Genomic DNA, 26,411 nt, shown 5'->3' with positions numbered 1-26,411 from the left:
AGAATTAGAATGTGTTTTATTCAAGAATCAAGACCCAATTTGGATTATGGAATAAGCCATTGCATTATAACCCGAGAAAAAACCAATAATCTAGCCACACGTCTCAAGGTTAATATTTCAACAATTTGGGGGGCTTCATCAAAATCGTCACCAATTTCACAATGACCACTACATGAAATCGAATATTTTTTTCATACAATCCACACTTTTTTTTGAAATTTAGAACAATAGCACTTAACACTCCTTCAACGTTTTTGAAGTTTAGAATAATATCATTTAACATTAAAACGTTTAAAACAATAGCACTCAACATTTCTTTAACGTGGCCCCAATACAGGGGAAGAATTTCCAAACAACGATATTTAATCACTATTTGTACAAATTTCTCCCTAATTTACTTCATAAATGTCAAGTAAAACAATGTATGCTCTCACCATTTCTCTCTACCTTAACATACGCCAAATATCCAACAAAACAAAACCCTCTAAACATCTCCAAACATTAAACAACCTAAGTATACAACAAAATTCCAAAGATTCATAAACACAAAACACAAGTAAATGTTTTACGACACAGGGAAAATCTCCGCCTGCAAATTAGGCGAAATATTTTTGACATGTAACCAAGTCAACTGCCAAAAACTATCCGACCCAACCGAATCACTCTCAACAAGAACCCCATTACCTTTCATCACAACCAAACTCTCCTTCAAAAGCTCCATCACTATCTCATGAATCTTATCACTCATTTTCCCCCTAATCTTCACCTTCATAAACCTCTCCAAACAACTCAAAACCCCTATCCACACTTTACAAAACGACACCAACCGACAAAGACTCGGTAACGAATACAAAAACACATTCAACAAAAGCTTCACACATAAAACAACCGTTCCCTCCATGTTCCGATACTCTTTCGTTGACTTTTCTTGCACTATTTCTAACAACTCACTCGCTAAAGTGAAAACCACCAAATCGAAACACTGGGCCCACATTTCGTCTTCAAGATGAATCCCATCCAAACCCGTTAAACACTTTTGCAACGTGAAAACCGCGTGATTCCTAATTTCTTCTCGCGGGTCTAGACACACTTTTTTCAAACTTTGTAGTAATCTCAACCACATTTCTCCAATATCTTGATAAACTTTATCAGCAGCTTCACCTTCTTCACCTTCACTAGTGGCACGAGACCATTTCACTAGACAGATAGCTGATCCAGACATTAAGTCCAACGACTTAACCGATCGAGACGTTTCTCCTACGCGTGACTCCGCAAACTGCCGAGCTGCATTGACACATAGGACGAAATTTGCGGGGAGGAGATGTGTGCCTTCAGACATGATGAATTCTAGGGTTTGGAATCCGGGGTCGGAAGCTTCTGGATGACATGCGGTGATTGAAACGAGGGAAGTGATTGTACGCCAACCGAGGTGGGATTTTATCTGTCGCGCGTTTGCTTTTACTAAACGCATGATTTCTTGCGTGATGTGTTCGCAGTATGCGTCGGCTACACGCGCATCGAGTTTTAGGATAAGTTGAAGGGATTTTAAAAGGTCGTCTGTTAGATTCTCCTTGTAAGGAAGAAGTCGCTGACAAATCCGGATTAAACCAAAAACTGCTTTTTCAACTAACGTACTCGGCATTACTGCTGACTGGACAATATTTGAAATGTAACCAAAAACATTTTCCCATAACAGCATGATTCTGTCGCGGTTGTTTAACGTCACGGTGATTAGTAATTCCAGACAGAAAACTGAAGCTTCTTCGTTTTTGTTTTGGCCCACGGATAAAATGAGAGCCCGGGTGAGATTCAACAGAGAATCAGATTGAAGAAACTTACTCTCCGTGAAAATGTTATTCACGTGACAACTTTTTACAGTTTCGGCAGCGCGTTTGTGGGCTTCGAGATGTTCTTGAGAGGGTTGCGGGGCGGGTTTTTCCGTATCGTAGTAGAGAAAGTCACTGAACCGGCCCATGAGGCCCGATGACTTTCGCGAATGGGCTGACACGAGGACAGCTGGAGGTGGAGGTGACATAAGAACGGATTTTCCGGGATCTTCGATTTGGTCTGAATCGTTAGCTGTGTCGGTTGCTAAACGGGTCGGAAGAAGACCGAGTTTGTGTAAAGTCAAAATGCAGTCAACCGTGTTTCTCCAACCGGACCTTATGTAATCACCGTAGGTGTTTGCGATTGTGAAAACACCGATAGTTGCTTTCATAGCTTTAGTATCGTTACCGAATGCGAAAACCGGTTCTTCCATAGACACGGGAGTTAATAGGTTTGTGAACTTGGATAGAGCCACGAGTAACCCGTCGATGACATCATCGAGCTGATAACACCCGGCGATTTTAGCAACTTTTAAGAATCCGTCTATACATGTCTGCAACATGTCGTCTTGTTCCACAAGATCGAGAACCACCGATAAAGCAGCGAGAGTCGGGCCAGACAAAATAGCAAACATTTCGTTGTTAATTTGTTCGCCCGAATCGCAAACGATATACGGAGCAGTTTGTCTCGATTTGTGAAGAAGCCCGACCCAGTTATCATGGGTCATGACCCCGGCACCCTGTGCCGGGGTCATACGGATCTCGTTTTCACAAATCGAGCTGTACAGCTCGGAAAGATACCCGCGTGGGAGATCATTCCCCCCGTTTATTCTCCGGTTGTTACGGATAAAATCTTCTTCGGTCATCTTTTTCTTCACTTGTGGACTGTGTCTGTCTGTGTTAAGTAATATTAGGGAGTAAGACAACAAAAGTGCGGCGTCTTTGTTCGCGAATATATCCGGTGATTGCTCGTAGAATTGATCGGCGAAGGCCTCGACAAATCTTTGAATCTTTTGGGCTTCACCGGGCAATCTAAAAGTTTCTAGAAAGACGCGTAACGCGATGTCTAAGTTCATGTCATGAAAATCAAACGTTTTAGCAAACTCTAGAAGGACATCGACATTGAACCGATCGTGGTTTCCCAAATAGTCGCCGATAAGAATCTTATCCAATCCGGTTGTGTACCTTAAAAAACACGCGACACTTACCGGATCAAGTGTATCGGGTAACATACGCAATCCTTGAAGAAACTCAAGACCCTTTTTAGGATCCGTATTGAAATGATCCGACCCAACTGATAACTTTTTCTTCATGTGTTTCGTTTTATGAATATATGGTACCCAACAACCCGGGTTCTCGTAACTTTCACATTTCACCTTCCAAAATGGCTCATTTTCAGGATCTGGAATCGCGTGTTCCGATACTTGAACTTCACAATTCCCAGTGATTTTTTCGGAAATACAATTTGTCATGGCGATTAATCCTTCGAGAGCAAGAACATGAATAGCGGTCAACGGGGTGTTGACCGGAAACGCGCTTTTTGACAACAAGTTGACTAGATCTTCAAAGATATTGCTACACGAAATGTCGCAATCGTAATTGGTGTACATTTCATAAATAAACATTGGTTGCCTACAGAGATCAACAATAGTTTCCATGGCAACTTCCTGTTGTTGATATTTAGCTCCGTGTTTGTTTTGTGCAATTCTCATGAGCACAGAAGAAAAGAAAGCTTCCAGTTGTAGCTTCAGCTTTGTTCTTAGAAGATGGTATAGATTCAGAACAATGCTACACACAGTAGAAAGAATCAGTGGACTTGGGGACAAGCCAAATTGGATTAAGCTATGGAAAAGATCATTCTCCACCAAAGTCAACAACTCAGGGTGTTGACCAAGAGACGCCCCGCCTAACTCAACCACCGAGTTAATTAAACCCAAGGAAAATAAAGGAACATCTTCATCGTATGATAAGGAGTTTGACCTGAGACCGGGACCCACTCTTGAATTCTCAACTGCGGTTAAAAGAGAACAAAGAAATTGAAATATTTCCAACATGCATGGAACCCCGTATGGTTCTGTTGTAAGAAACTCCTTTGTGTGACCAATACTTTCATCCACTTTAACTGCAAGCATATCAAGATTTGTAGCACCTTCAGTTTTTGAACTAATGTAACCGTTTTCCTGTAAGCAAAAGTGTAATTAAAGTTAGTAGTAATCTTAAAATGAGAAAATTAATGACCTTTAATCATAGGGAAACAGTTTGCTATTAATGATATGTCATTACCTTTTCATTCACCTGTGGTGTAGCAACATCAGGCAGATGTGAGAAAATACATCTGACTAACTCATGCAAGGTCTGTCTTGCTATCCTTTGTAACAGTTCACCTTTAGAGCTTGCTTGATGAACTATCTGGAAACATGTGTTGACCATGTCACATACATGTTGGTTACTTAATTTAACAGATGCTTTGTTCTTCATGCAAGCTAGAAGAACTTGAAGTATTTTGACCAATACAACTTCTTCAGATGCAGGATCTGTTACTTCAAAGCGACAGCTTGTGACTGCATCAATGATTTTATGCAATGCATCGGCTACATTGACAGTGTTTAGATGAAGGACTTCAAGGGTTATGAATTTGTAGATTGAAGATAAAGCAACACCAGTGATTGGTGCACTGGTTTCATCGGATTGGATTACATCTAAAAAGGGTTGTAAATAGAGGATGGGATTGATGGTGTGCCATTGGGTTTGCCATGAGAAGACTTCTCTTCTTATTTCTTTGAAGGATTTGATAAGGGAACGCTCTATTTGATCTTCATCTTCAATATATTGAATTCCCCACCTTACGTTTCTTCTCATGACAGATAAAACTGCACCAATTTCAGTATTTATAATAAATGCTGAAGGACTTCTGAGAGGTGTGCAGGATGTGTCCATGGGTTCTTGAGCAAGGGTAATGGCTTCGGATTCTTGACTTGGGCACCCCATCTTTTCAAGCATTGAGATACTGTTATTGATGAAGTTTACATTGAACTCTTTATGGGAAGGAAGAAGAGTTCTGGAAGTTCAAATATTGAATAGGAACATGATGAAGTCAGATACATTGTAAGATTGGAAGCATATATATTTCTACGCAAAAGAGCTCATTAAAACAAATACATGTGGCCAAATGATTTAATAACAAGAATTACAATAATTTCTCCATATCAATCTTGGTCAACTCTTACAACCACCAAAGGTCTCATTTTGTAACTGATGCATTAGAAGGTCTGAGTGTGAAAACTTAAAAGTCTTATTGAAATATACTAGTAGATTTCACTCGTCCTTTTTTACAATATATTAACTAGTGAAAGCACAAGCTTTCTTCAGAGTAAGCTACATTACTAATGTGCAACATTCCATCAATTAACAGAATCAGGCATTCTGTCTAACTGTAATGTGGTATATCTATCCTTGTGGGAGAATTGTCCCAAATGCAACATCAAACAGAATCCTTTTATCTGTAAATTGTTCACGAAGTGAAGCCTTAAAAATCCTCCAAACTCTAATCTATAACCATTCCTTTCCACTATATTCAGATCAACTACCTATTAAGTATAAACCAAATGTAGACTTGCTAATTCAGCACAATGCACGTATGCTGCCAAATTAAAGCTTCTTATGATCATATCACTTCGTGTGTCTAAATGGTACAATTAGTCAAACTGAGCTAATTGGGACAAATCGTTCTCGATTACATCATATTAAGAACCTCGGTCCTGTTGTAAATAAGTTCAATCAGCATAAAACACCGAAATCCTCACCATATTCAACTTAATCAGCGACTTCATTTGATTTAATTATAAAACAAGCATCTATCATTACAGATCCCACGCTATCAATGTTCAACGATTTGCATGACCAAATCAGATTTCATCAATCGACTTAAAACTGTGACGAGATTCATAAAAGGCATAATTGAACAGCGTAGATCGGGGAAGACAAAGAAAGAGTTTACCGTTTTCAGCATCCTCCGATAAGGCGAGAGGTATCCGACGGCGACGGGTACCTTGCCCACTCACAGGGTGATGATATTGAGAGCTGAGATCTTCCTCCTGATTCTGTGTAACAGGAAAAGCCAGATGTGTTTGCAGAGATCGGCGTCTTGCTCAGGGTTTGGCTTATTTCTCTTTTTGTTTTAAGTGAATTTTCAATAAAATCAAAGTAATGGGCTAATTGCGAAAATACCAAAAATGGAGAGTGTATAAGCGACTTTTAAAACTTATAAAATAATCATATATTGTGTTAATAATTTTTTAAAAAGAAATTGCAAAATTATTTTTTGAGCTGGTCCTGTTATGAAAATATTTCAAAAAGAATAACTAATTTGCTAATATTCTTCAAAATATTTAAATAACACAGAGTTTTCGAAGTAACAAAAGTTTTTGTAATTTCAAATTTTGCGAAACAGCTTGTAACATAGTAAAAGCTTATCATCCTTTTGATTCGATCATCATGTTGTCACGTTGCAAAAAGTGGAACATGTCGTTTGATCTTGAATTTTGTTAATACTTATAAAATTAAAAAATAATTATGTAGTGTATTGAATTAGTATTTTTGTACGTCAAAATTTTATACAACTTACTATTAAATTTATATGAGCTGTACAAAATCTGTCTTTTTTATCATGCATTACATACTAATGTTTTTATAAGATTTAATTTTAAATATTTATTTTACATGATTTAATTTTAAATTTATTTTTATAAATATTTACCATTAAACTATCTCTATGTCACCTTTACCATCCAACACCAAACATTATCACAACCATCATCAACATCTCACGATCATCATCCGCCTCTAACAACAAATATCATCTTCAATCACCGTAGTCATCACAACCATTAATCTCCACAATTCACCACTACCAAAAAAAATAATCTAAAATTAATTTAACTTGTAACAAAATCGATTCAAAACTCTAAACGATTCAAATCAACATTCACTCCTAAAAATTAATTCAAACTCATATACAAATGATAACGGCATCCTTAAACGGAAGTTGTTACTAGTGACACACAACTCAAGAATAAAAAGGTGAGAAAGGGATGTAGGGTAGGGGTAATTTTCGCAAAATAGCAGTAAGGGGAGTGGAGTAGGGAAAGGTGTGAGACATGATAGGAGGGAGGTCGATGGTAGTAAAGTGAGAGAGTCGAGGGATTTTCATTGAAGAGAAGAGTGAGAATACTCTATGCTTGCACTGTTTTTTTTAAACGAATACGTAAAATTGTATTTTCTTTCTTTGGAATATTTGTAACGCCCTGTTTTCGGTCATTTCTTATTTCAGGGTCGTGGGTCGAAGGTCGATTGTGTAAAGGCTAATTTAATCCTTGTAGAATGAGGTGATGATGGTTAAGAGATTTAACCCTTTGAATTGTGTTTTGGGTCGAATGGTGGAAAGGGAAAAGTCATAGATCGGGTTCTTGCATTAAATATGGATTTTTGTACGAGAAATTTTTGAGTCCAAGATATTTAGATAATATTGTAGGGCTCTTCAATACCTTTTTTTGGATATAAATATCGTCAAAAACGAAGTTGGAATGAAGAAGTTATGATCGTTAGAAGTTAGAAAGGTTTTGGGTTTAGTCTAGTAGGACGTATAGAATGTACGTTGGGCATACTTGTAACACTCCAAATCATGTACACCTTTGAAACCCTTGAAAATGAATTAATTGGCAAAAATGGTCCTCTCATACGCTGGGCGTACCTAAGGGTATGCTTCACGTACTATGGAAGAAGGATCGCGAAGGAGCCTTACATACGCAGGGCGTACGCAACTGAGGGCCAAAACCCTAAATCTCGGACTTGACCCCTATTTAAACACCTTTTAGCCTCTTAGACCAAACCTTATCAGTCTCTTTAGCCTTATTTTGTCCACCTACAACTGAGATATTGTGTGTGAGGGTTTTTTTAGCTTAATGAGTGAGTTTTATGGCTATTTTAGAGATTATTCAAGAAGGAGAAGTTGTCAATGAAGCTTGGAGTGTCTTTTGGCTTCAAGAATCTGCATATAGTCAACCTTGAGGAGCTTCTAGAGGTATAAAGCTTGGACCTTTCCATCTTAATCACTAGATCTAGCTAGAGTTTTCTAGTTTTGTCCCTTTAGTTGATTTTGGACCTCCTCTTGTGAGTTAAGCAACTCCAGAGGATGGAAATGACAGATCTGAGGTCCCTTGATCTTTTATCAACATAAAAATACAGTCTTGTGTGAGTGTTTTGACCTCATGCATGGGTTAAGAACCCTAGAAATGTCTTAATGAGGGTGTTAGGAGCATTTGAAGCATGCAAAGGCATAAAGTTGCCAACTTTATGCCCTAGGTCGTCTTAATAAGCTTAGATCTGACTTTTGGATGTAAAGAATCGGATATTAAGCACTTTATATTACTATTTAATTTTTAAATTATAATATATGTTATAGGTACAATATGATTATTATTTTATACATTGTTTATATATATATATATTATATATATATATATATATATATATATATATATATATATATATATACATATAACGAGATGAGACTAATTCGTGAATAGTTAGTTGATGAACTCCAAAAGTATAACATATATTTCTGAACAGAAAAAATCAACAGGAAACTATATGAATATATGTTTTTAGTTGTTAAATTGAAAAGTAATCAAAAAATCAGATCGGAATTATTATATATATTAAGCAAAAAATTTACATAATATTATATCAAATAATAATGGAAAGTTTATTTGAAGATAATATGAACAAGAAAACAAAAAGGTTTTGTAAGATCTGTTTTAGATTGTCTTATCATGATTCAAGGAATTGTCCTTATGGAAAAGGTATTAGTTGTGGAAATTCAAAGGAAAAGAGGTTATGTAAGTTTTGCAAAAGTTATGGTTTTCATGATCAAAGGAATTGTCCTTATCATAAATGATTAATATTTTTGAAATTGTTTATGATTCAGTTTTTTTTTATCGTAATAAAATTTTTGATCGTTGTAAAAGATTATGCATCCTATGTAATAAATGAAGGTTTTTTGTTTAATTTTGATTATATGAACATGTAATTTTATCCTCTTATCTTTTACATGATTTTATTGAAATGGGGTTGTTCGTTTAAATGGGTAAAAGAAGTTCATTATTTAAGTTATTTTGACTATTTGTTTTCGTTAGAATAAGGCTGTTCGGTCATATTTATTATATTGTTTATCTGACATGAGATGGTGTAGTTTAATAATTTATTGTTGTAAAGAATACAGGGGTAATTTTGTCATGCTGATTTTTATTTATAACATAAAAGTATGATGCAAGTTCAAAATGACGAATTTGTAATTTTTTTCATGTATTCTATTAAATTTATAGCAAATTGAGTAAAATTACGGTTCTGCCCTTTTTCAAAATTATTTTACTTTTTGTTTCCATTTTGATATAAAGGGCAATTTGGTCCATTTTGATCCTGATGCAAGTGAATTGTTTTCTTTCTTTACAAAAAAAGTGCATTACATTTTGTATTAGAAAAAAATGGAAAAAAGAACAACTTTGTATAGAAAATATAATGTAGGGGAGACATGGACAAGAATTTATGTTATAAGAGTTTTACAACATAATAGTATGATGCAAGTTCAAAATGATGAATTTGTAATTTTTTTTCATGTATTCTATTAATTTATAGCAAATTGATTAAATTACGGTTCTACCCTTTTTCAAAATTATGCTATTAATTTTTTTGTTTCCATTTTGACATAAAGGTCAATTTGGTCCATTTTGGCCCTGATGCATAGAAATTGTTTTCATTCAAAACTTATTCCAACGATTGAAATGGTGTATTACACTTGGTTAAAATACAATTAATCAAACACTTAATATATCAATCTAAATTAATGATTTCTTCCTAGTTCAAAAGTACATTGTTTATTTTGCATTTTCACATAAACCTCAATCTTGTTTATTTTGACATAAAGGACAATTTTGTCCATTTTGACCCTGATGCAGGTGAATTGTTTTCATTCTTTACAAAAAAATGTGCATTACACTTGATATAGAAAAAAATGGAAAAAAAAAACCAACTATGTCAAAATGGACCAAATTGCCCTTTATATCATGTTTTCTATTAAATCTATATCAAATCGGCAATGACGCCCTTTTAGAAAAGTAAAATGGATCAACATAAAAAATATTATTGGATGCAAGTTATACAACTTTGAAGTTAGAAAGAAATAAAAACTAAACATCTTTGAATAACATTTCTTTTTTGGCATTTTGACATAAAAGACAATTTGGTCCATTTTTACATAAATGGCAATTTGGTCCATTTTGACCCTGATGCATAGAAACTGGTTTCATTCGAAACTTATTTCAACGATTGAAATGGTGTATTACACTTGGTTAAAATACAATTAATCAAATTCTTAATATATCAATCAAAATTGATGATTTCTTCCTGGTTCAAAAGTACATTGTCTATTTTGCATTTTCACATAAACATCAATTTTGTCCATTTTGACTCTAATGCAGGTGAATTGTTTTCATTCTTTACAAAAAAGGTTCATTACACTTGCTATTAGAAAAAAATGGAAAAAAAAACAACTGTGTCAAAATGGATCAAATTGCCCTTTATATCATGTTTTTTATTAAATTTATATCAAATCGACAATGACGCCCTTTTAGAAAAGTAAAATGGATCAACATAAAAAATATTATTATATGCAAGTTATACAATTTTGAAGTTAGAAAGAAACAAAAATTAAACATCTTTGAATAACATTTCTTTTTTTGGCATTTTGACATAAAGGACAATTTGATCCATTTCAACATTAATGGCAATTTGGTCCATTTTAACCCTGATGCATAGAAATTGTTTTCATTCAAAACTTATTCCAACGATTGAAAAGGTGTATTACACTTGGATAAAATACAATTAATCAAACACTTAATATATCAATCAAAATTGATGTTTTGCATTTTCACATAAACGTCAATTTTATCCATTTTGACATAAAGGACTTGTCCATTTTGACCCTAATGCAGGTGAATTGTTTTCATTCTTTACAAAAAAGGTTCATTACACTTGCTATTAGAAAAAAATGGAAAAAAAAATAACTGTGTCAAAATGGATCAAATTGCCCTTTATGTCATGTTTTCTATTAAATTTATATCAAATCGACAATGACGCCCTTTTAGAAAAGTAAAATGGATCAACATAAAAAATATTATTATATGCAAGTTATATAATTTTGAAGTTAGAAAGAAACAAAAATTAAACATCTTTGAATAACATTTCTTTTTTGGCATTTTGACATAAAGGACAATTTGATCCATTTCAACATTAATGGCAATTTGGTCCATTTTAACCCTGATGCATAGAAATTGTTTTCATTCAAAACTTATTCCAACGATTGAAATGGTGTATTACACTTGGATAAAATACAATTAATCAAACACTTAATATATCAATCAAAATTGATGTTTTGCATTTTCACATAAACGTCAATTTTATCCATTTTGACATAAAGGACTTGTCCATTTTGACCCTAATGTAGGTGAATTGTTTTCATTCTTTACAAAAAATTGCATTACATTTAGTTAAATTTTAATTATTCAAACACTTACTATATCAAACAAAATAATACTTAATTTTCTCTAATGATATATAAAATAAACATATGATACATGGTTTGTTTATAAACATCTTCGAAAGTAGAAAACATAAACAAATTACATAAAGTTCTACCATTCACAAAACATAACACATCAATTTCCTGCAAAAAACTACCATCTAGATTCAAAAACCCAAAAACCAACATTTTCCCCTTTTTGCTTCATCGATCTTCTTGTTTCCTATAGTTCTTGAAAAGCTTCACTTGGTGCTTTGTGTACTCTAAAGCTTCATGGATTTTGTGCACATCGATCCATATCTTGAAGCTGCCAAATATCTTGATTCTAGCTTCCCAAACATTCATATTTGGATTTGAAACAACCAAGTTGTACAGAAGAGTACACAGATAATTGTTGGTTGCCATGTTCAAAGTATGTGGGAAATGGATAGAAACAGTTTTAACAAAAGGTTCAACATAAATCTCTTGAACACAAAACAACCCATCCTTTTTCACTTTTTCAACAAAATCAGAAATATCAAGAACATATTGAAGTTTGTTTAACCCAACATCTAAAAGAGCATAAGTAACCAACGAGTAGCAGAATGTGTTATGGAATTCATAACCTAAAGAGGAGATTATTATCTAAAAAATCTGAATAGATAAATTATTTATGTTGCAAAAATCAACATAATCAATAATTCCTCCATCGTAAGATCTATCTGGATTGTAAAAAAAATGTCCTCCATGATAAATTTTCATTGAGAAGTAACATTTGTTTTCAGTTCCTGACTAAATAAAAATAAAAATCAGATAAACATAAATATCATATGATATAAAGAAAAAGAATCATACCATAGAGCTCATCTGGAAGGATATATTGTGATGAATCATGTACAATCCAGTTAACACCATCAAAAGCCATCGAATGCAAATCTTATTAGTCTTTAGTTTTTTGATAACGGAAGAAGATGTGGAGGTGTTGCATATATAAGAAATAATTGTAGTCAAAAGAAATAATTGTAGTTTTTAAATATTGTTTTGGGTTGTCACATTTATTGTTTCTGATAATGGCGGTTATAGAGTCCTAGATAATCATATCATGTATATAATCAATAATAAAATCCTTATCCTTTATATTAGTTTGTTAAGTATTTGGTGGAATATATTTTGTTGTAAGTATAAACAGTAATAAATATATATTAGAATCGTTCAAATGGTGGTTATAGAGTCCTGCTAGGTGCCTCAATGTCAATTTCATTTGGAATGTGGAGACCAACAACATTTTCAACAATTTCTTTTGTTGGATTTGTATTTGGTTTAGTCACAACATTATTTTCACACTCAATGCTTAATGTCTTCAAACTTTGTATCAGTTCTTGTAATTTCCCAAGATCATGAGCAACCGAATCGACACATTTCTCATAATATGATGATGCCTCATGCAAAAGATTTGAAGTTTCAGTGTTGCCCTCTCCCCATCTATGCAATAGCTTTTGATAAGAAACATCCACAATGTTTTTTCTCCATCGATCAAGAATGTATATTTCCGGTATTTTGAAAATATCGTTGTCTAAGAGAACTCTAAAACAATGACAATAAAGAATTCCATAAAACTGGAAATGCTTACATGAATAGTGTATAGTCATATCTCCTTCATTAAAAACCACCTGCAATATTATTATTTTTTTTTTATCTAATTACATTTATAATAAATTTTAAAAAAAATAGAAATAGAAAATAAATATAATGTTAAATAATTTTAAACCTTGAAATGGGGTCTTTCTCCAGTTTTGTGGTTCTTGTAAACTATTGTGCATTCTTGAGTTTCATTCACAATTAAGGATGTCTTTTGGAAACACAAAGTGAATGCTTTTTTGATCTCCTTTTGTACATTAATGAATGCCTCCCTAGTATAAATAGTGATTGCATGTTTTTCAATCTTCAACGGATAATTAGCAGAAATCATATGAGGAGTACCATCTCTTCAAGCTATATCCAATCTTCTTTGTTCATGACGTTGCTTTGCAATAGCAGTGTCAAAGTTAAACATAAAAATTCACAAGTAAATTTGATGGGCTAGAGAAAAAATTGAAGAGAGAATTTGAACTTTCAGATCGTGATGTAGTCTTCATAAGACCACACATAGGAATATCTCTAAAGTAAGAAGGAATCCATTTGTCTCTCTTATTATACATGTCATCCAACCATTTATTTTCTCTCAATTGGAATTTGTCCAACATTAAGTTCCACCTACTCTCAAATTCTGCTGGTTCAAGATGTATATTCCAAACAATTTTATGTTATTGTTTCTTGAAATCTGTATTTTCAACTACATTTGAACAAATCTGCAATTCCAATTATTAAGTTGTTAGTATACAATATTAATTTTAAAAATTCTATTAACTACATAGTTAATAAGTAAATTACTTTCACGGGAATTTTGCTCATGATGTGCCACATACATAACCTGTGTCTACATCCCTAAAACTCTTTTAAAATGGACGTACATAAAGTTGGATCCATATCAGACAAAATCATGGAATGAATTTTTTCATGTGCTTTAAGAAAAGCTCTTAACAACCATGTATATGACTCTATTGTTTCATCCGATAAGAATCCAGCCCCAACAGTGATTGTCTTGTCATGGTTGTTAATGGAAGTGAAAGGAACAAAAATCATATTATACCTGTAATGTATATTATAACATATAAATAATATTTTAATATAAATATAAATATTATATTTAAATGTACCTGTTGGTTCTGTAAGTCGCATCAGTTGCAATCACATCTGAAAACTTAGAGTAATTTTCTTTAGCAGTTTCATTTGCCCAAAAAATAGCATTTAGTACTTTATCATCTAGCTTATATTCAATGTGGAAATTTGGATAATTATCTCTACGAATTTGCAACCGGTCCACAACACATTGAGCATCATTAGGTCCAACTATATTCATATAATCTCTCCAGAAATTTTTGCAATTAATCTTCGATGCAATTATATTATCGTAGCCTCCTTTTAGACTTGCTTGTAACTTGTGTGCTTTTGTAGCTCCAATGTTTAAAGTAGAAGCTTTCAAAATAAGTTATTGATCACAAATTGTCAGCTTATGGCTTTTACTACAAATAGTTTCTTGATCAAAATCATTAAGTGGATGATTATGTACTGCTTGAAATTTGTACACTGTAAAAGTATCACTTTTATGATCTCTGTGAAAACCTATCATAGCCATGCATCCTGTTACCTTATGATAACTTTTTCTTTCTTTCTTTTTCAGACCTCTTGATGTCAATGTATCAATACTTTTTTTCCTTGGTTGACCATACTTGTTGCACCTTATATGTTTTTTTCGCAGAGTATAATCTCCATAATAAGTTGAAGTTCCCATTCTAATTCCAAAGCAACAGCTTTCCCATACTTCCGGTACATTTCAATTGCTTCATTCAATGATGGAAAATAATCTTTTTCCTTACGAATCAATTCCTTTTCAACATTTGGATGATATAAATCGTCTCCATCAGGATAAAGTGGTTTAGTTTATATATGAAATTTGTAGTTATTCTAATAATAATATATTAACTTAATATTAAGGTTGAATACTTGCCTCAATAATTTGTGATTAATGTTTCTGATTGATCACCTGAACAAATATTGTATGATTCTGTTTCATCAATGTTGAAATCAATTGATGATTGTATTTCTTTTCCAACAGTTGGTAGATAAAATAAACTCCATCTCCGTATAAAAATTCTGCGAAAAAAATTATGCAATCTTATTGAAACTTTTTTTTTTGTAACGTATCTGTTATTCTGTATTCATCAATAAATTCTTTAATTGAACATTGAATTAATATAAGTATCCAGTTTTTTTGTAATAAAACACCTTATTAATGTTTGATTTTAATTCAACGAAGATCAATTGAAGTTAAATAACCTACCGTTTTTCAAATCAAATACAAACAGATTGAAAACTTGCCTGCATTATTATCGTTGAATACACTTGCTGATTTTTCAGTTGTTAAGTTTTGATAATTAGTTGTTGTCCATGTAAGAATATCTTCTTGAAAATTCATCTTTTTTCTTTCACTTTCATTGGAGTATTTCGATTCATCAAGATTCGGATAAATTGAATAGGCGAATCATGGAGATGTTGGTTATTAACCGTTAATATGTTTGTAGTTTTCTGATTATGTAGGTATTAGTATGCATACATTGAAAACGTGCATTTCAATAATTTTTACATGACATTTATACCATTTATAATTTATTTTAATGATTTATTATTAATAATAAAGCTTAATGATGTGTCATTTCTGATTGGTTCTCGTATTTTCGCATCTTTTATGTATTTTTGTAATAACCTTCCCATATATATATAGTAACGTCCGTAGATCCGGGCTATTCAATTTAGAGATAATAGGGGTCGAAAATGACTTTTCGACAAAAGATTATTTAGAATAAATAATCTTAACCAAATTGTAGAATATGTCTCAAGGGTTCCGTACATATAAAGAGCGCCGAAATCCGAGTTATAACGAAGAAGTTATGACCCATCGAAGTTTAGCGACAGAACCGGCACGGCACCACGAAAACGTAAATAGTGAATTTATGATAGAGCAACTTTTAGCCTTAGTAATCTAAATGAAAGTCATAGAATATGTTAACGTGAGAACGTCCATAAAAAGAACGCCCAAATCTGACTTCGTATGAGGAAGTTATGATTTTTCGAAGTTTCGGCTTAACGGTATACAACTCGAAGTTCGAGTATTAGATCGAGCGGTTTTTAGCCGACACAACCTAAACGATAATCGTAGATCTCGTTATTAGTAGCGTATCGATAGAAAGACAGACGAAATGGACATTGGATGAAGAAGTTATGAGATTTTAACGGACCAATCCTATCCCGACCTGTTAAAAATATAACTTTAAAAATAAAGTCAAAATTAGCCGACGGAGTCTGAACAAAAGTTGTAGAGCACGTCTCCACCTACGCGTGGATATAAATAAAATCAAAAGCGGAGTTCGTATGAACGAGTTACAAGTTATAATAATATATTTACATATTAAAATAAAGTATAAATCATATATACGTACACATATATATACATATGTATATATCATTAGAAAGGTATCGACAATGCGGTCATTATAAGACTAATGTTGAGTTCTTTCGACATTAGTTTAGTACAAATATCGTTAAATCTATTTAAAATAATATTATAAATGGGTGTTTAGTTGTTTATATAATTATAAGGTCATTAAGTAATTATGGAGGGTAGTTTTTGAAAATTCAATTAGTATAAATAAAGGCCTCTAGCTCTCATATTTCTTGCACCATTCTCTTAATTCTAGAGTCTTTCTCTTCTTATTCCCCTAATATTTCGGTCCTTCGTGATTCGTTTTCTCTTTCTGTAGTTTTAGTATAGTAAGGTGAGCGCTGAAGTGCTGCACGAATCTTTCTTAGAAAGATTCAGTGATGAAGTTCTGCCCCTGCAGAGCCCGACTCCTAGCTAAAATCTCCTTGTAAGTAAGTTATGCTTACCCTATTTTAAATATAGTTTATATTTAAAATTAATATTGTTATTATGAGCTTATAATAAATATTTGAGCTATTATTATGATTTATATAACTGTCGTTATAATATCTTTTTAACTACTCTCGGTACGGGGAATCTGGTTTAAAGGGCCGCATAGGGTTGTTGGTATTCAGAAGTGCTATACGCCAAAATGGTCATGCCCTCCGGTGTTTTATGTCTGACCTAGGAATGGCAATGGGGCGGGGCATGGATTCCCAAACCCGCCCCAATAACTTTCGGGTATCTTATCGGGGCGCCTCATTGGGTTTCGGGTTTCCCAATCGGGTTTCGGGTATCTTATCGGCTTTACAACAACTGATAACGAAATCTTTATTCTCTTTTAGGGTACCTCAATGTCTTATAAAATATACATGTTCTAGCAACTCTTTTAAATTAAAAACATGATGCATCACTTTAATAAAATAAACTGGATGTTATATAAAAAATTATTTGATTTAAGTTTTGTTTAATACGTCAAAACACATAAAAATGATCATTAATACCAGATTGTTAATAACTAAAAAAATTGTCCACGATAAGTATTTTATATTTGAACGTGTACAATTAACAGCAAATTTTTTTGAACATATTATATATATATATATATATATATATATATATATATATATATATATATATATATATATATATATATATAATCGGGGCGGGGCGGGTCGGGGCTAGGATAACCCACTCCCTGCCCCGAACCCGATAACGACCCGTTACCCAACCCGAAATGATCGGGTTTCGGGTTTCCCCGTCGGGTTCGGGTTTTTTTGCCATCCCTAGTCTGACCCCTGTCTATCGATAGTGTTTGGAAAGTACTGTTTAAACGCATATATAATAATAATAATAATAATAATTAGTCACGGTAAATATTAGACTAAAATCTAGTGGCAATAATACTAGGTTTCGTCGAATGAAATTATTTTAAAGTAAACAAAGCGTTGTACGAGTACCAAGTCACCACCTTCTCATGTGAGTGTGTAGTCTCTTTCATCTTATACATAGATATGAAGTATTTAATATATATTACGTGTTGTGAGTGCATAATTACTTTCATCTTACACATAGATATGAAGTATTTAACATATATTACGTGTTGTGAGTGCATAGTAAATTTCATCTTACACATAGATATGAAGTATTTTATATAAATTACATGCTATGTGTGCATATTATCTGAGTACTTGTTGTCTATGCTAGATGAACGATTTTATACATGTTTTAAATGATTTAAATTGTGTAACGCCCGGGTTTTCAGGGCTGAGCATTTTGTCAGTGTAATAGTCTAGGTCAACTATTGTAACTCTTTTTGAAGTAATAAATATGAAATATTTGAGTATTATGTGAATTATGTGTGTTTATGTGTTTATTATTTAATTATAAATAAAGAATAAAAATGAGCGTCAAAATTAAATAATCCCGATATCTCTACATAAAGTTGTAGAATATGTCTCGAGGTTTCCGTACATATAAAGAATGCCGAAATCCGAGCTATAACGAAAAAGTTATGGCCCGCCGAAGTTTTACGGCAAAACCGGCACGGCACCGGAAGACATGAAATAGTAAATTTACGATAGAAGACTTTTTAGCCTTAGAAATCTAAACAAAATTTGTAGAATATGTTAAACTAAGAATATCGATAAAAAGAACGCCCAAATCCGACTTCGTATGAAGAAGTTACGCTTTCTCGAAGTTTCGGACTAGCAATGTACTGCCCGAGATTCGAATGTTTGATCGAGCGGTTTTTAGCCGACACGACCTGAACGAGAATCGAAGATCTCGTTGAGAGTAGCGTAACGAGAAAAAGATGGGCAAAAACGGATGTCGGATGAAGAAGTTATGAGGATTTAACGGATCAATCGTATCCCGGCCCATTAATAATATAAAATTTAAAATCGAGCCAAAATTAGCCGACGAAGTCTAAACGAAAGTTGTAGAGTACGTTCCCACCTTTGCGTGGATATAAAGAACGTCAAAAACGGAGCTCGTATGCGAAAGTTACGAATTTTTGAAGTTTGAACTCGAAAATGCGAAACTGATGCGAATCAGGGTGACGTGGCCGCTTCTGAACCGTCGCTTGCTGACCACGGCTTCGCTCCGGATGATGGACACGACACCTCGCCCTTACGCCGCGCGTACGAAGCGAACGCCCCGCGTCCGAGTACGCCTCGCGTCGGAAGTCGCTACGCTTCGCGTCTCCGGTGATGCGAGCCAGCTGGTGCGAGCTGGCATCCTTATCCGAGCAGTACGCCCAGTGTACCCTCGGTACGCCCCGCGTAGAGGCGACCTTCGGCCTCTATAAATAGGTGCGAAATTCTCCGGATTTCTCACACCTTTTCTCATTCTCTCTCTAAAATCTTTCTCTCTCTAAGGTTTTGAAGCCTCCCTAAGGTCTAGATGAACCCCTAACACCCTAAGGAAGCCCCGAGGCTCCCGGAGTCCCGAGAAAAAGGAGTTTTTCGGTTTCGAAACGCTGCTCCAATTGAGTCCCAGTTTTCAATAAAATTCGCTGTAAGTATGCTACGCTTACGCAATTTTTAATATAGCTTCCAAATAATTATAGGAATGTTATTAGGTCCTTAAAATAATTATTTGGGCTATTATTATGAGTTATATTGAGCATTATTAACGCTTAATAATAGTCAGACTAATTAATTCATCGCGGTTATCATTAAACTAAACCCTAGTGATATCGATACTAGGTTTTATCGAAGGAATATCATTTTAAGAGTATCGAAGCGCTGTCCGAGTGCTGAGTCACCACCTAATCAGGTGAGTGCATAGTTACCTTCAACTTACACATAGATATGAAGTATTTTACGTGCTATGTGTGCATATTATCTGAATACTTGCTATCTATGCTAGATGAACGTTGTTATACATGTTTTCAATGATTTAAACTGTATATGTATTTTATATCTACGAAAATGTTGGGGTAAAACATGGGTAGATATAATAGGTGATGTGTGATAAAATGATGAGAGGCCTCGATGTTGTTGTTGTTGATCCAGTCATCTAGCGGAGTATAGATGACGACCACGGACTCTTCTAGACAGTTCAGTGGAACACTAGCAGGCTCGCAACCTGTAGGTGTTGTGAACGATGTGTTCACCGGTGTACTCCATCCCCCACATGGTTGCCTATTAGGACATTTATTGTTGAGGAATCCCCTTAGCAGTAGTGTCCGTCCCGATGATGATCCTTAGGCTAGGTCCCTTATGATAGGTGTTTAGGGACGTAAAGTGAGGATAACGGGAACGGGTAATCGGGTTATTGTTGATTGATGAAATTAATAAACTTATTTATTGTGGGTTGAAAACCCTATGTGCTCACCAGGCTCCCAAGCCTGACCCACTCAGTTTTATGTATTACAGGAAGTGGCGCATGAGCATAGGTGTGATGTTTTGGACGAGGGATTACGGATATAGGCCTGTAGATATGAAATAATGTAGTAAGGCTTATATTGTACTGTTTATACTTTTGATCTGTACGAACATGACATCCCGAGTCTTTTAATGAAATACATTTCTATGGAAATGCTTTTGATAAATCCTTATCATATTATTGTTTTGGGACAAATTCCGCAACCCTTTTATTAAAAGATAACTCTGATTTTGAAATAAAGTATAAACGAAACCGGTCTTTTCTGGCCGTGATTTTGGGGATGTCACAAATTGTATATGTATTTTAAATCTACGATCATGTTGGGGTAAAACATGGGTAGATGTAATAGATGGAATATGAGTTGGATGATGAGTTGAGAGGTGTTATAGACCACGAGGTGAGGGTGAGAGGTGGACGATGTGAGAAGCCTTTCTCAAATGATGGCCCCATCATTCAGCAGAGTATGGATGACAGCCACGAACTATTCTAGACAGTCCAGTGGAACACTAGCAGGCTCGCAACATGTAGGTGTTGTGAACTATGCGTTCACCCGGTGTACTCTAAACCCTGGCGTCCATGCAGACTTGGTGCTTAAACCCTGGTGATCATGCAGATTTGATGCCTAAACCTTGGTGATCATGCAGACTTGATACCTAAACCTTGGTGATCATGCAGACTTGATGCCTAAACCCTGGCGACTATACGGACTTAGTGCCTAAGCCCTGGCGACTATGCAGACTTAGTGTCCGTTGTGTAAACCGTGGCAACGATGGAGTTCGTGCTGATTCCTTAGGATGATCCTTAGGAATGAATGAACGAGGAATAGCTGATTCTTAGGGTAGATCTTTAAGACTAAAAAAGATAATGGGGATGGGTAATTGGGTTGATTGTTTGATTGTTTAAACATAATAATTATATTATTGTGGGTTGAAAACCCTATGTACTCACCAGGTTTCCCAACCTGACCCACTCAGTTCATTTATATCACAGGTGTCGATATGAAGTGACATTACACTGAGAGATTAAGGAGATATAGATCACTAGTGTAAATGAATGTAAGTTTTCTTTATGCTTATGTTTATGTATTGACGATGACATCCCAAATATTTTAAAATGAATAAAATACGTTTCTTCGAAAATGTTGATAACGTATTTATCGTGTTTTTCTGGGAATAAATTCTGCAACATTTTTATTAAAAGAGGTACTCTGATTTTTATAAAGCATAAACAAAATCGGTCTTTTGTGATCAGGAAAATAGGGATGGCACACACACACACATATGTATGTATGTGTGTGTGTGTGTGTGTGTGTGTGTATATATATATATATATATATATATATATATATATATATATATATATATATATATATATATGGAAAAGTGAATATACCCTTAAGGGTATATAACCTTAGGTACCCAAACCCACCATAATTAGTCGTTTTGTTTGATATGTTTAATATAACGTTATTAAACTTCAACCCCTAACTTGATATACTTTGAAGATTTTCGAAATCTCACTATTATCATCCTTTTATATCACATCTTTTTACCGAACACCTACTACACTATATATATTATAGTTGAAAATAAGAATTATGTAAAAGGAAGATAAATGTGAAATTTAAAAAAAAAATCTTGAAAGTAAATTAAGTTAGAAGTTGAATTATAAGAACATTAAACAATTACAATATATATATATATATATATATATATATATATATATATATATATATATATATATATATATATATATATATATATATATATGATACAAAACAACGTAGTATGATGGGTTTGGGTTAAACGTGACAAAAATTGACACGACACGAAACCCGACACGAAATAAACGGGTTTGGGTAAGATATTTCAACCCGTTTAAATAAGCGGGTTGATACGATACGACACGAAAATTAAACGGGTAAGGTTAGGGTTGAGAATTTCAACTCGAATATGACTTGAAAATGACCCGTTTATTTATATACAAACTTTTTGAATTATTTAAATAAACTAGAAAGATATAAAACCAAAACCATAAGTAAAAGAAAACCTTCGAATTGAATCGTTTTGTAATGTTGAAATGACTTAGCCATCTAGATTAAAACTTAATTTCATTTTTTCTATTCTCTCCCAAACTACTCAGTTTCATTCACCACTCTCACATCCTCGCGACCTTTTCATCCGCCTCCCAAACTCCCACTCTTTTAATTTTGTCATATGAACTTGCTATGACTTCATCTATTCTGCCTCCAAACTATTAGTTTTTCCTCTCCGCCTACCCAACTCCTACTCTTTTAACATGTTCAATCTTTTAACCTTACATGACACGTCATGGTTCTAGGTATAGCCCTAACCCAAAACCCGACACGAACACGACATGAAAATAAACGGGTTGACACGACATAACATGTTAATTAAATAGGTCGGGTTAGGGTCTAGCACTTTCAACCCGTTTAGTGTTTCGACACAACACGAACCCGACACGACACGACACGATTGTCACCTCTAGTTTGGGTACCTAAGTTTATATGTCCTTAAGGGTATATATATATATATATATATATATATATATATATATATATATATATATATATATATATATATATATATATATATATATATATATATGTTGTTACAACTAATTAAAAAGGGAATAAGTGTCATGTATTTATACATAGTGTAATAATAATATCGTATTTATATTGTATAAGATTAGTAGTAAATATGTATAAAATAGTTAATGACTAAATATATACAAAATATAAAATTAATGATTAAATATATAAAAAAATCAGTGATTAAATATTTATAATAATCAATAATAATGGTATTTCTCATCAATTTGAGCAAGGAAAAATATCTTAATATCTTAAATGACTAAATATGAAGTAATGAACAAGATTATTAATGAATTTTTTTAAAACTAATTTCCAGAAGAAAAAAAATATCTTTCAAAATATTTTTTTTTTCATTTAACTAACAACAAAGTATTGCATAAGGTTGCATTGATGAAAGTTGTATTGGTCTCATAATTAAGGGATCTTGTGATCGGTTTCTCCGGTAGGATTATCCCCAGAGCCACCGTAGGTGCCGGTGATAGAACCTGTCGATTTATTCACATCGATAAAGGCTAAGTCTGCAATATTGTAAGTCGTTTTTCTCTTCCCTGTTAAATTTTTTTTCTGTGTTGCAATTGCAAGTGATACATGAGTTCAGTTAGCGATAGAAGTATGTCATTTCCCCAATCCCTGATTACAATAATCTAGTGTTAGGGTTCAATGTCAACCATTTGAATTCCAAAAAATCATCGATTTCAGTAAGTACACTACATATCAGTAGGAAGGGGATGATGGAGTAACAATGGCCAATTGGCCATTCACATTGCCTTTGCCTTTGCCCTAGATAGACAACTAGCACCTTGTCATTTCAGTGATTTCACCTAGTTAAAAAACTCAAAAACCTTAAACCCCAATTCATTTACGTAAATGCCACTGTAGAAACAAACAAGCTATCCATGTGGCAACCTTAGAAGAGCCATATCACAATTATTTGAGAGAGATAGATTTGGTAAATATCAAGAGGATGAAGTTAAGATCAGAAGAAACAAACAAGAAGTTGATGTTTTTAGCATCTCAAACCTTTCTTGTCTCTTCTGTTGTTAATTCTATTGGCTGTTTGCATGTTAGTTACCTTTAGAATCGTTCGTTTATACTTCATACTGTTACCCTGCTATGTGACATTCTTTTGAATCTTTTTCGTTCATCACGTATCATTATCTTAAAACATCGGTTTTGTCGATTCTGAAAGAACTTTATGAAGTAATGAAATCACCATAATCAATGGTCCAATTACCACAAGAGTTTTGTAGCAACTAGTCTGATTGCTTCCATTAGATATGGCTCACTGGGCCCTACTAAACGCCTTATGGGACAAACTATGTAAGAATACATCGACTTGAATTTTATACAATTATTAATAAGACTACGTAACTTGTCTTGTAAACTGCTCCAATTGTCTCTTCTGTGATGCAACTTGCAAGTTTCCCAAAATTGATTAGTGGGATTACAAATACCATGTTAAGTACATGTAATGGGGTGATGATATCAAAGCTTCTCTTTGTCTATGGGCTTTAATCTTAGTTTTAGGATGATATAATATATTAATATATGACTTGAACTTGTAGTTGAATATCTAAAATTAATTTCCCATGATAATAACAAGAAAAAGGGTGGTGGATATAATTGAATGCTATAAATATGTTGTAGTAGTTATTAACACAAATGAAATCTTGATTTCGAATATGCCAATAAGTAAGAAAAGAAATGAGAGTATTAAACAAAGAGAACTCAATATTTTATCAAATGCATGATAGAGGAAGCTATAGGTACTATAATACTATATACAAACTCTGGCTAGGTCAAACTATATATTTACAAATGAATATTATAAAAGATTGAATACTTTATTCTTTCCTCCGCGAATGAAAGATAACGCTCCAAATGGTTTTATCTAGGAGCCAAAAACTGAAAGTTGATAAATTAATATTAAAAATAAAAAAGAGTTGTGACCCTTTCAGTCGTTTGACAAGATCTTCTCTTTCTAGTTTCTATGCCTATATATAAATGCATCAAAATCCAGATATAATATGTATCAGAAACTAATATAGCTTCCAAAATCCAAACCCAATAAACACACTATCATGGCTAGAAAGAGAAAAGTGTCAAATGATCAAGACTCTGATCATCTTGAAGAAAACATGGTGTGGGAGGATGAGAAGGTTAAAGAACCACCAGCTGTGGCGGCATTAGGCGGAATCCGGCGAGCTCGGAAGCGGTTTGTGGGTGTTCGACAGCGGCCCTCGGGGAGATGGGTGGCAGAAATTAAGGACACGATACAAAAGATTAGAGTCTGGTTAGGCACTTTTGACACAGCTGAAGAAGCAGCTAGAGCATATGATGAAGCTGCTTGTTTGTTAAGAGGAGCCAACACTCGCACAAACTTCTGGCCTTCTTCTCAGTCAACTTTGACCACACCTGCCCTTCCTTCAAAAATCACAAACCTTCTTCTTCATAGACTCAAAGCCAGAAACAATTCTTTAGCACTTGCTGCAAGTGCTTCATCTCAAAACGTTTCCAATGTATCTATTAATCATCATGATGATAAGAAGCAAGAGGACTTTAGAGATGATGTAGTTGAGTTTTCAGATACAATCTTTACTGATTTTCTCAATGACACGGATGAGTATATTCCTGAAACCAATGATGAAAATCATGTTAAAGATGATTTTGGTATGTTGATGGAATCTGATAATAATTTGGAAGCTCAGTGTTCAAATGGTGATGTAAACAATGGAGGTGGGGTTGAAGAAGAAGAAGAAGAAGATGATGATGATGATGATGAAGGGAGCAGTGAAACAGGAGTGATTGATTTTGGTTTCATCGATGAACTTGGATCAACTTGTAACTTTTCTCCATTTGAGATAGCTCAAGAGATAGCATCAGAGGTGTACAATGAAGAAGGAGAAGAGCCATTAACAATATCGGAAGCGATGAAGAGGATGAAATATGAACGCAAGTACTCGGCTTCTCTTTATGCTTTCAATGGCATACCGGAGTGTTTGAAGTTAAAGCTTGGTTTTGGAGGGGGTGTAAATGTAAAATCTAGAGGAAGATCCAAAATGCAAAGAACTGTTCTTCATAAGAAAGCAGAAGAAGAAGAAGAAGAAGAATCAAAGAAAGATGTTGCAGAGGACTCAACAACAGTTTCTACTGCAACAAACACCATCGATGGAGAGTTGTCACTATGGAGCTCTCTTGATCTCCCAACCATATGTTATGTTAATTAGCTCAAACCTTTTATATAGTTTTAGTTTTGCCTAGTTCATCAAACTCACTCAATGTCTCTTTTTACTTTTTGAAAAGAAACGAAAAAAAAGTACATTGTTGTAATTCCCGATTCTTTTTTTTTTTTAACAAATACATGCAATAAAGTTTTACTTAATAAAT

The 26,411-nt window shown here is 33.9% G+C and overlaps 3 protein-coding genes across 3 annotated transcripts; 1 reads left to right on the top strand and 2 right to left on the bottom strand.

The window, feature by feature from the left end:
• Positions 1-290: 290 nt before the first annotated feature.
• LOC145032168 (ARF guanine-nucleotide exchange factor GNOM-like) lies at positions 291-6,029 on the bottom strand. The gene is made up of 3 exons (XM_078980883.1): positions 5,824-6,029; positions 4,110-4,884; positions 291-4,006 (listed from the first exon to the last, which is right to left on the bottom strand). Exons 2-3 carry the CDS (start codon positions 4,824-4,826, stop codon positions 566-568), a joined length of 4,158 nt encoding a protein of 1,385 aa, XP_078837009.1. The 5' UTR covers positions 4,827-4,884; positions 5,824-6,029; the 3' UTR covers positions 291-565.
• A 6,633-nt stretch (positions 6,030-12,662) lies between these two features.
• On the bottom strand, positions 12,663-14,398 carry LOC145030259 (protein FAR-RED IMPAIRED RESPONSE 1-like). Its single transcript, XM_078978654.1, has 3 exons — positions 14,196-14,398; positions 13,950-14,128; positions 12,663-13,135 (listed from the first exon to the last, which is right to left on the bottom strand). Exons 1-3 carry the CDS (start codon positions 14,396-14,398, stop codon positions 12,663-12,665), a joined length of 855 nt encoding a protein of 284 aa, XP_078834780.1.
• Positions 14,399-23,419: 9,021 nt separating this feature from the next.
• Positions 23,420-26,380, top strand: LOC145032167 (uncharacterized). The gene has a single exon (XM_078980882.1). It carries the CDS (start codon positions 25,106-25,108, stop codon positions 26,249-26,251), a length of 1,146 nt encoding a protein of 381 aa, XP_078837008.1. The 5' UTR covers positions 23,420-25,105; the 3' UTR covers positions 26,252-26,380.
• Positions 26,381-26,411: the final 31 nt, after the last annotated feature.

This window comes from Lactuca saligna, chromosome 2, assembly GCF_052625555.1.
Source record: "Lactuca saligna cultivar CGN05327 chromosome 2, ASM5262555v1, whole genome shotgun sequence".
NCBI classification, from domain to species: Eukaryota; Viridiplantae; Streptophyta; class Magnoliopsida; order Asterales; family Asteraceae; genus Lactuca; species Lactuca saligna.
The sequence above is the reverse complement of the archived record's forward strand: the minus strand, read 5'-3'. Positions and strand labels throughout refer to the sequence as shown.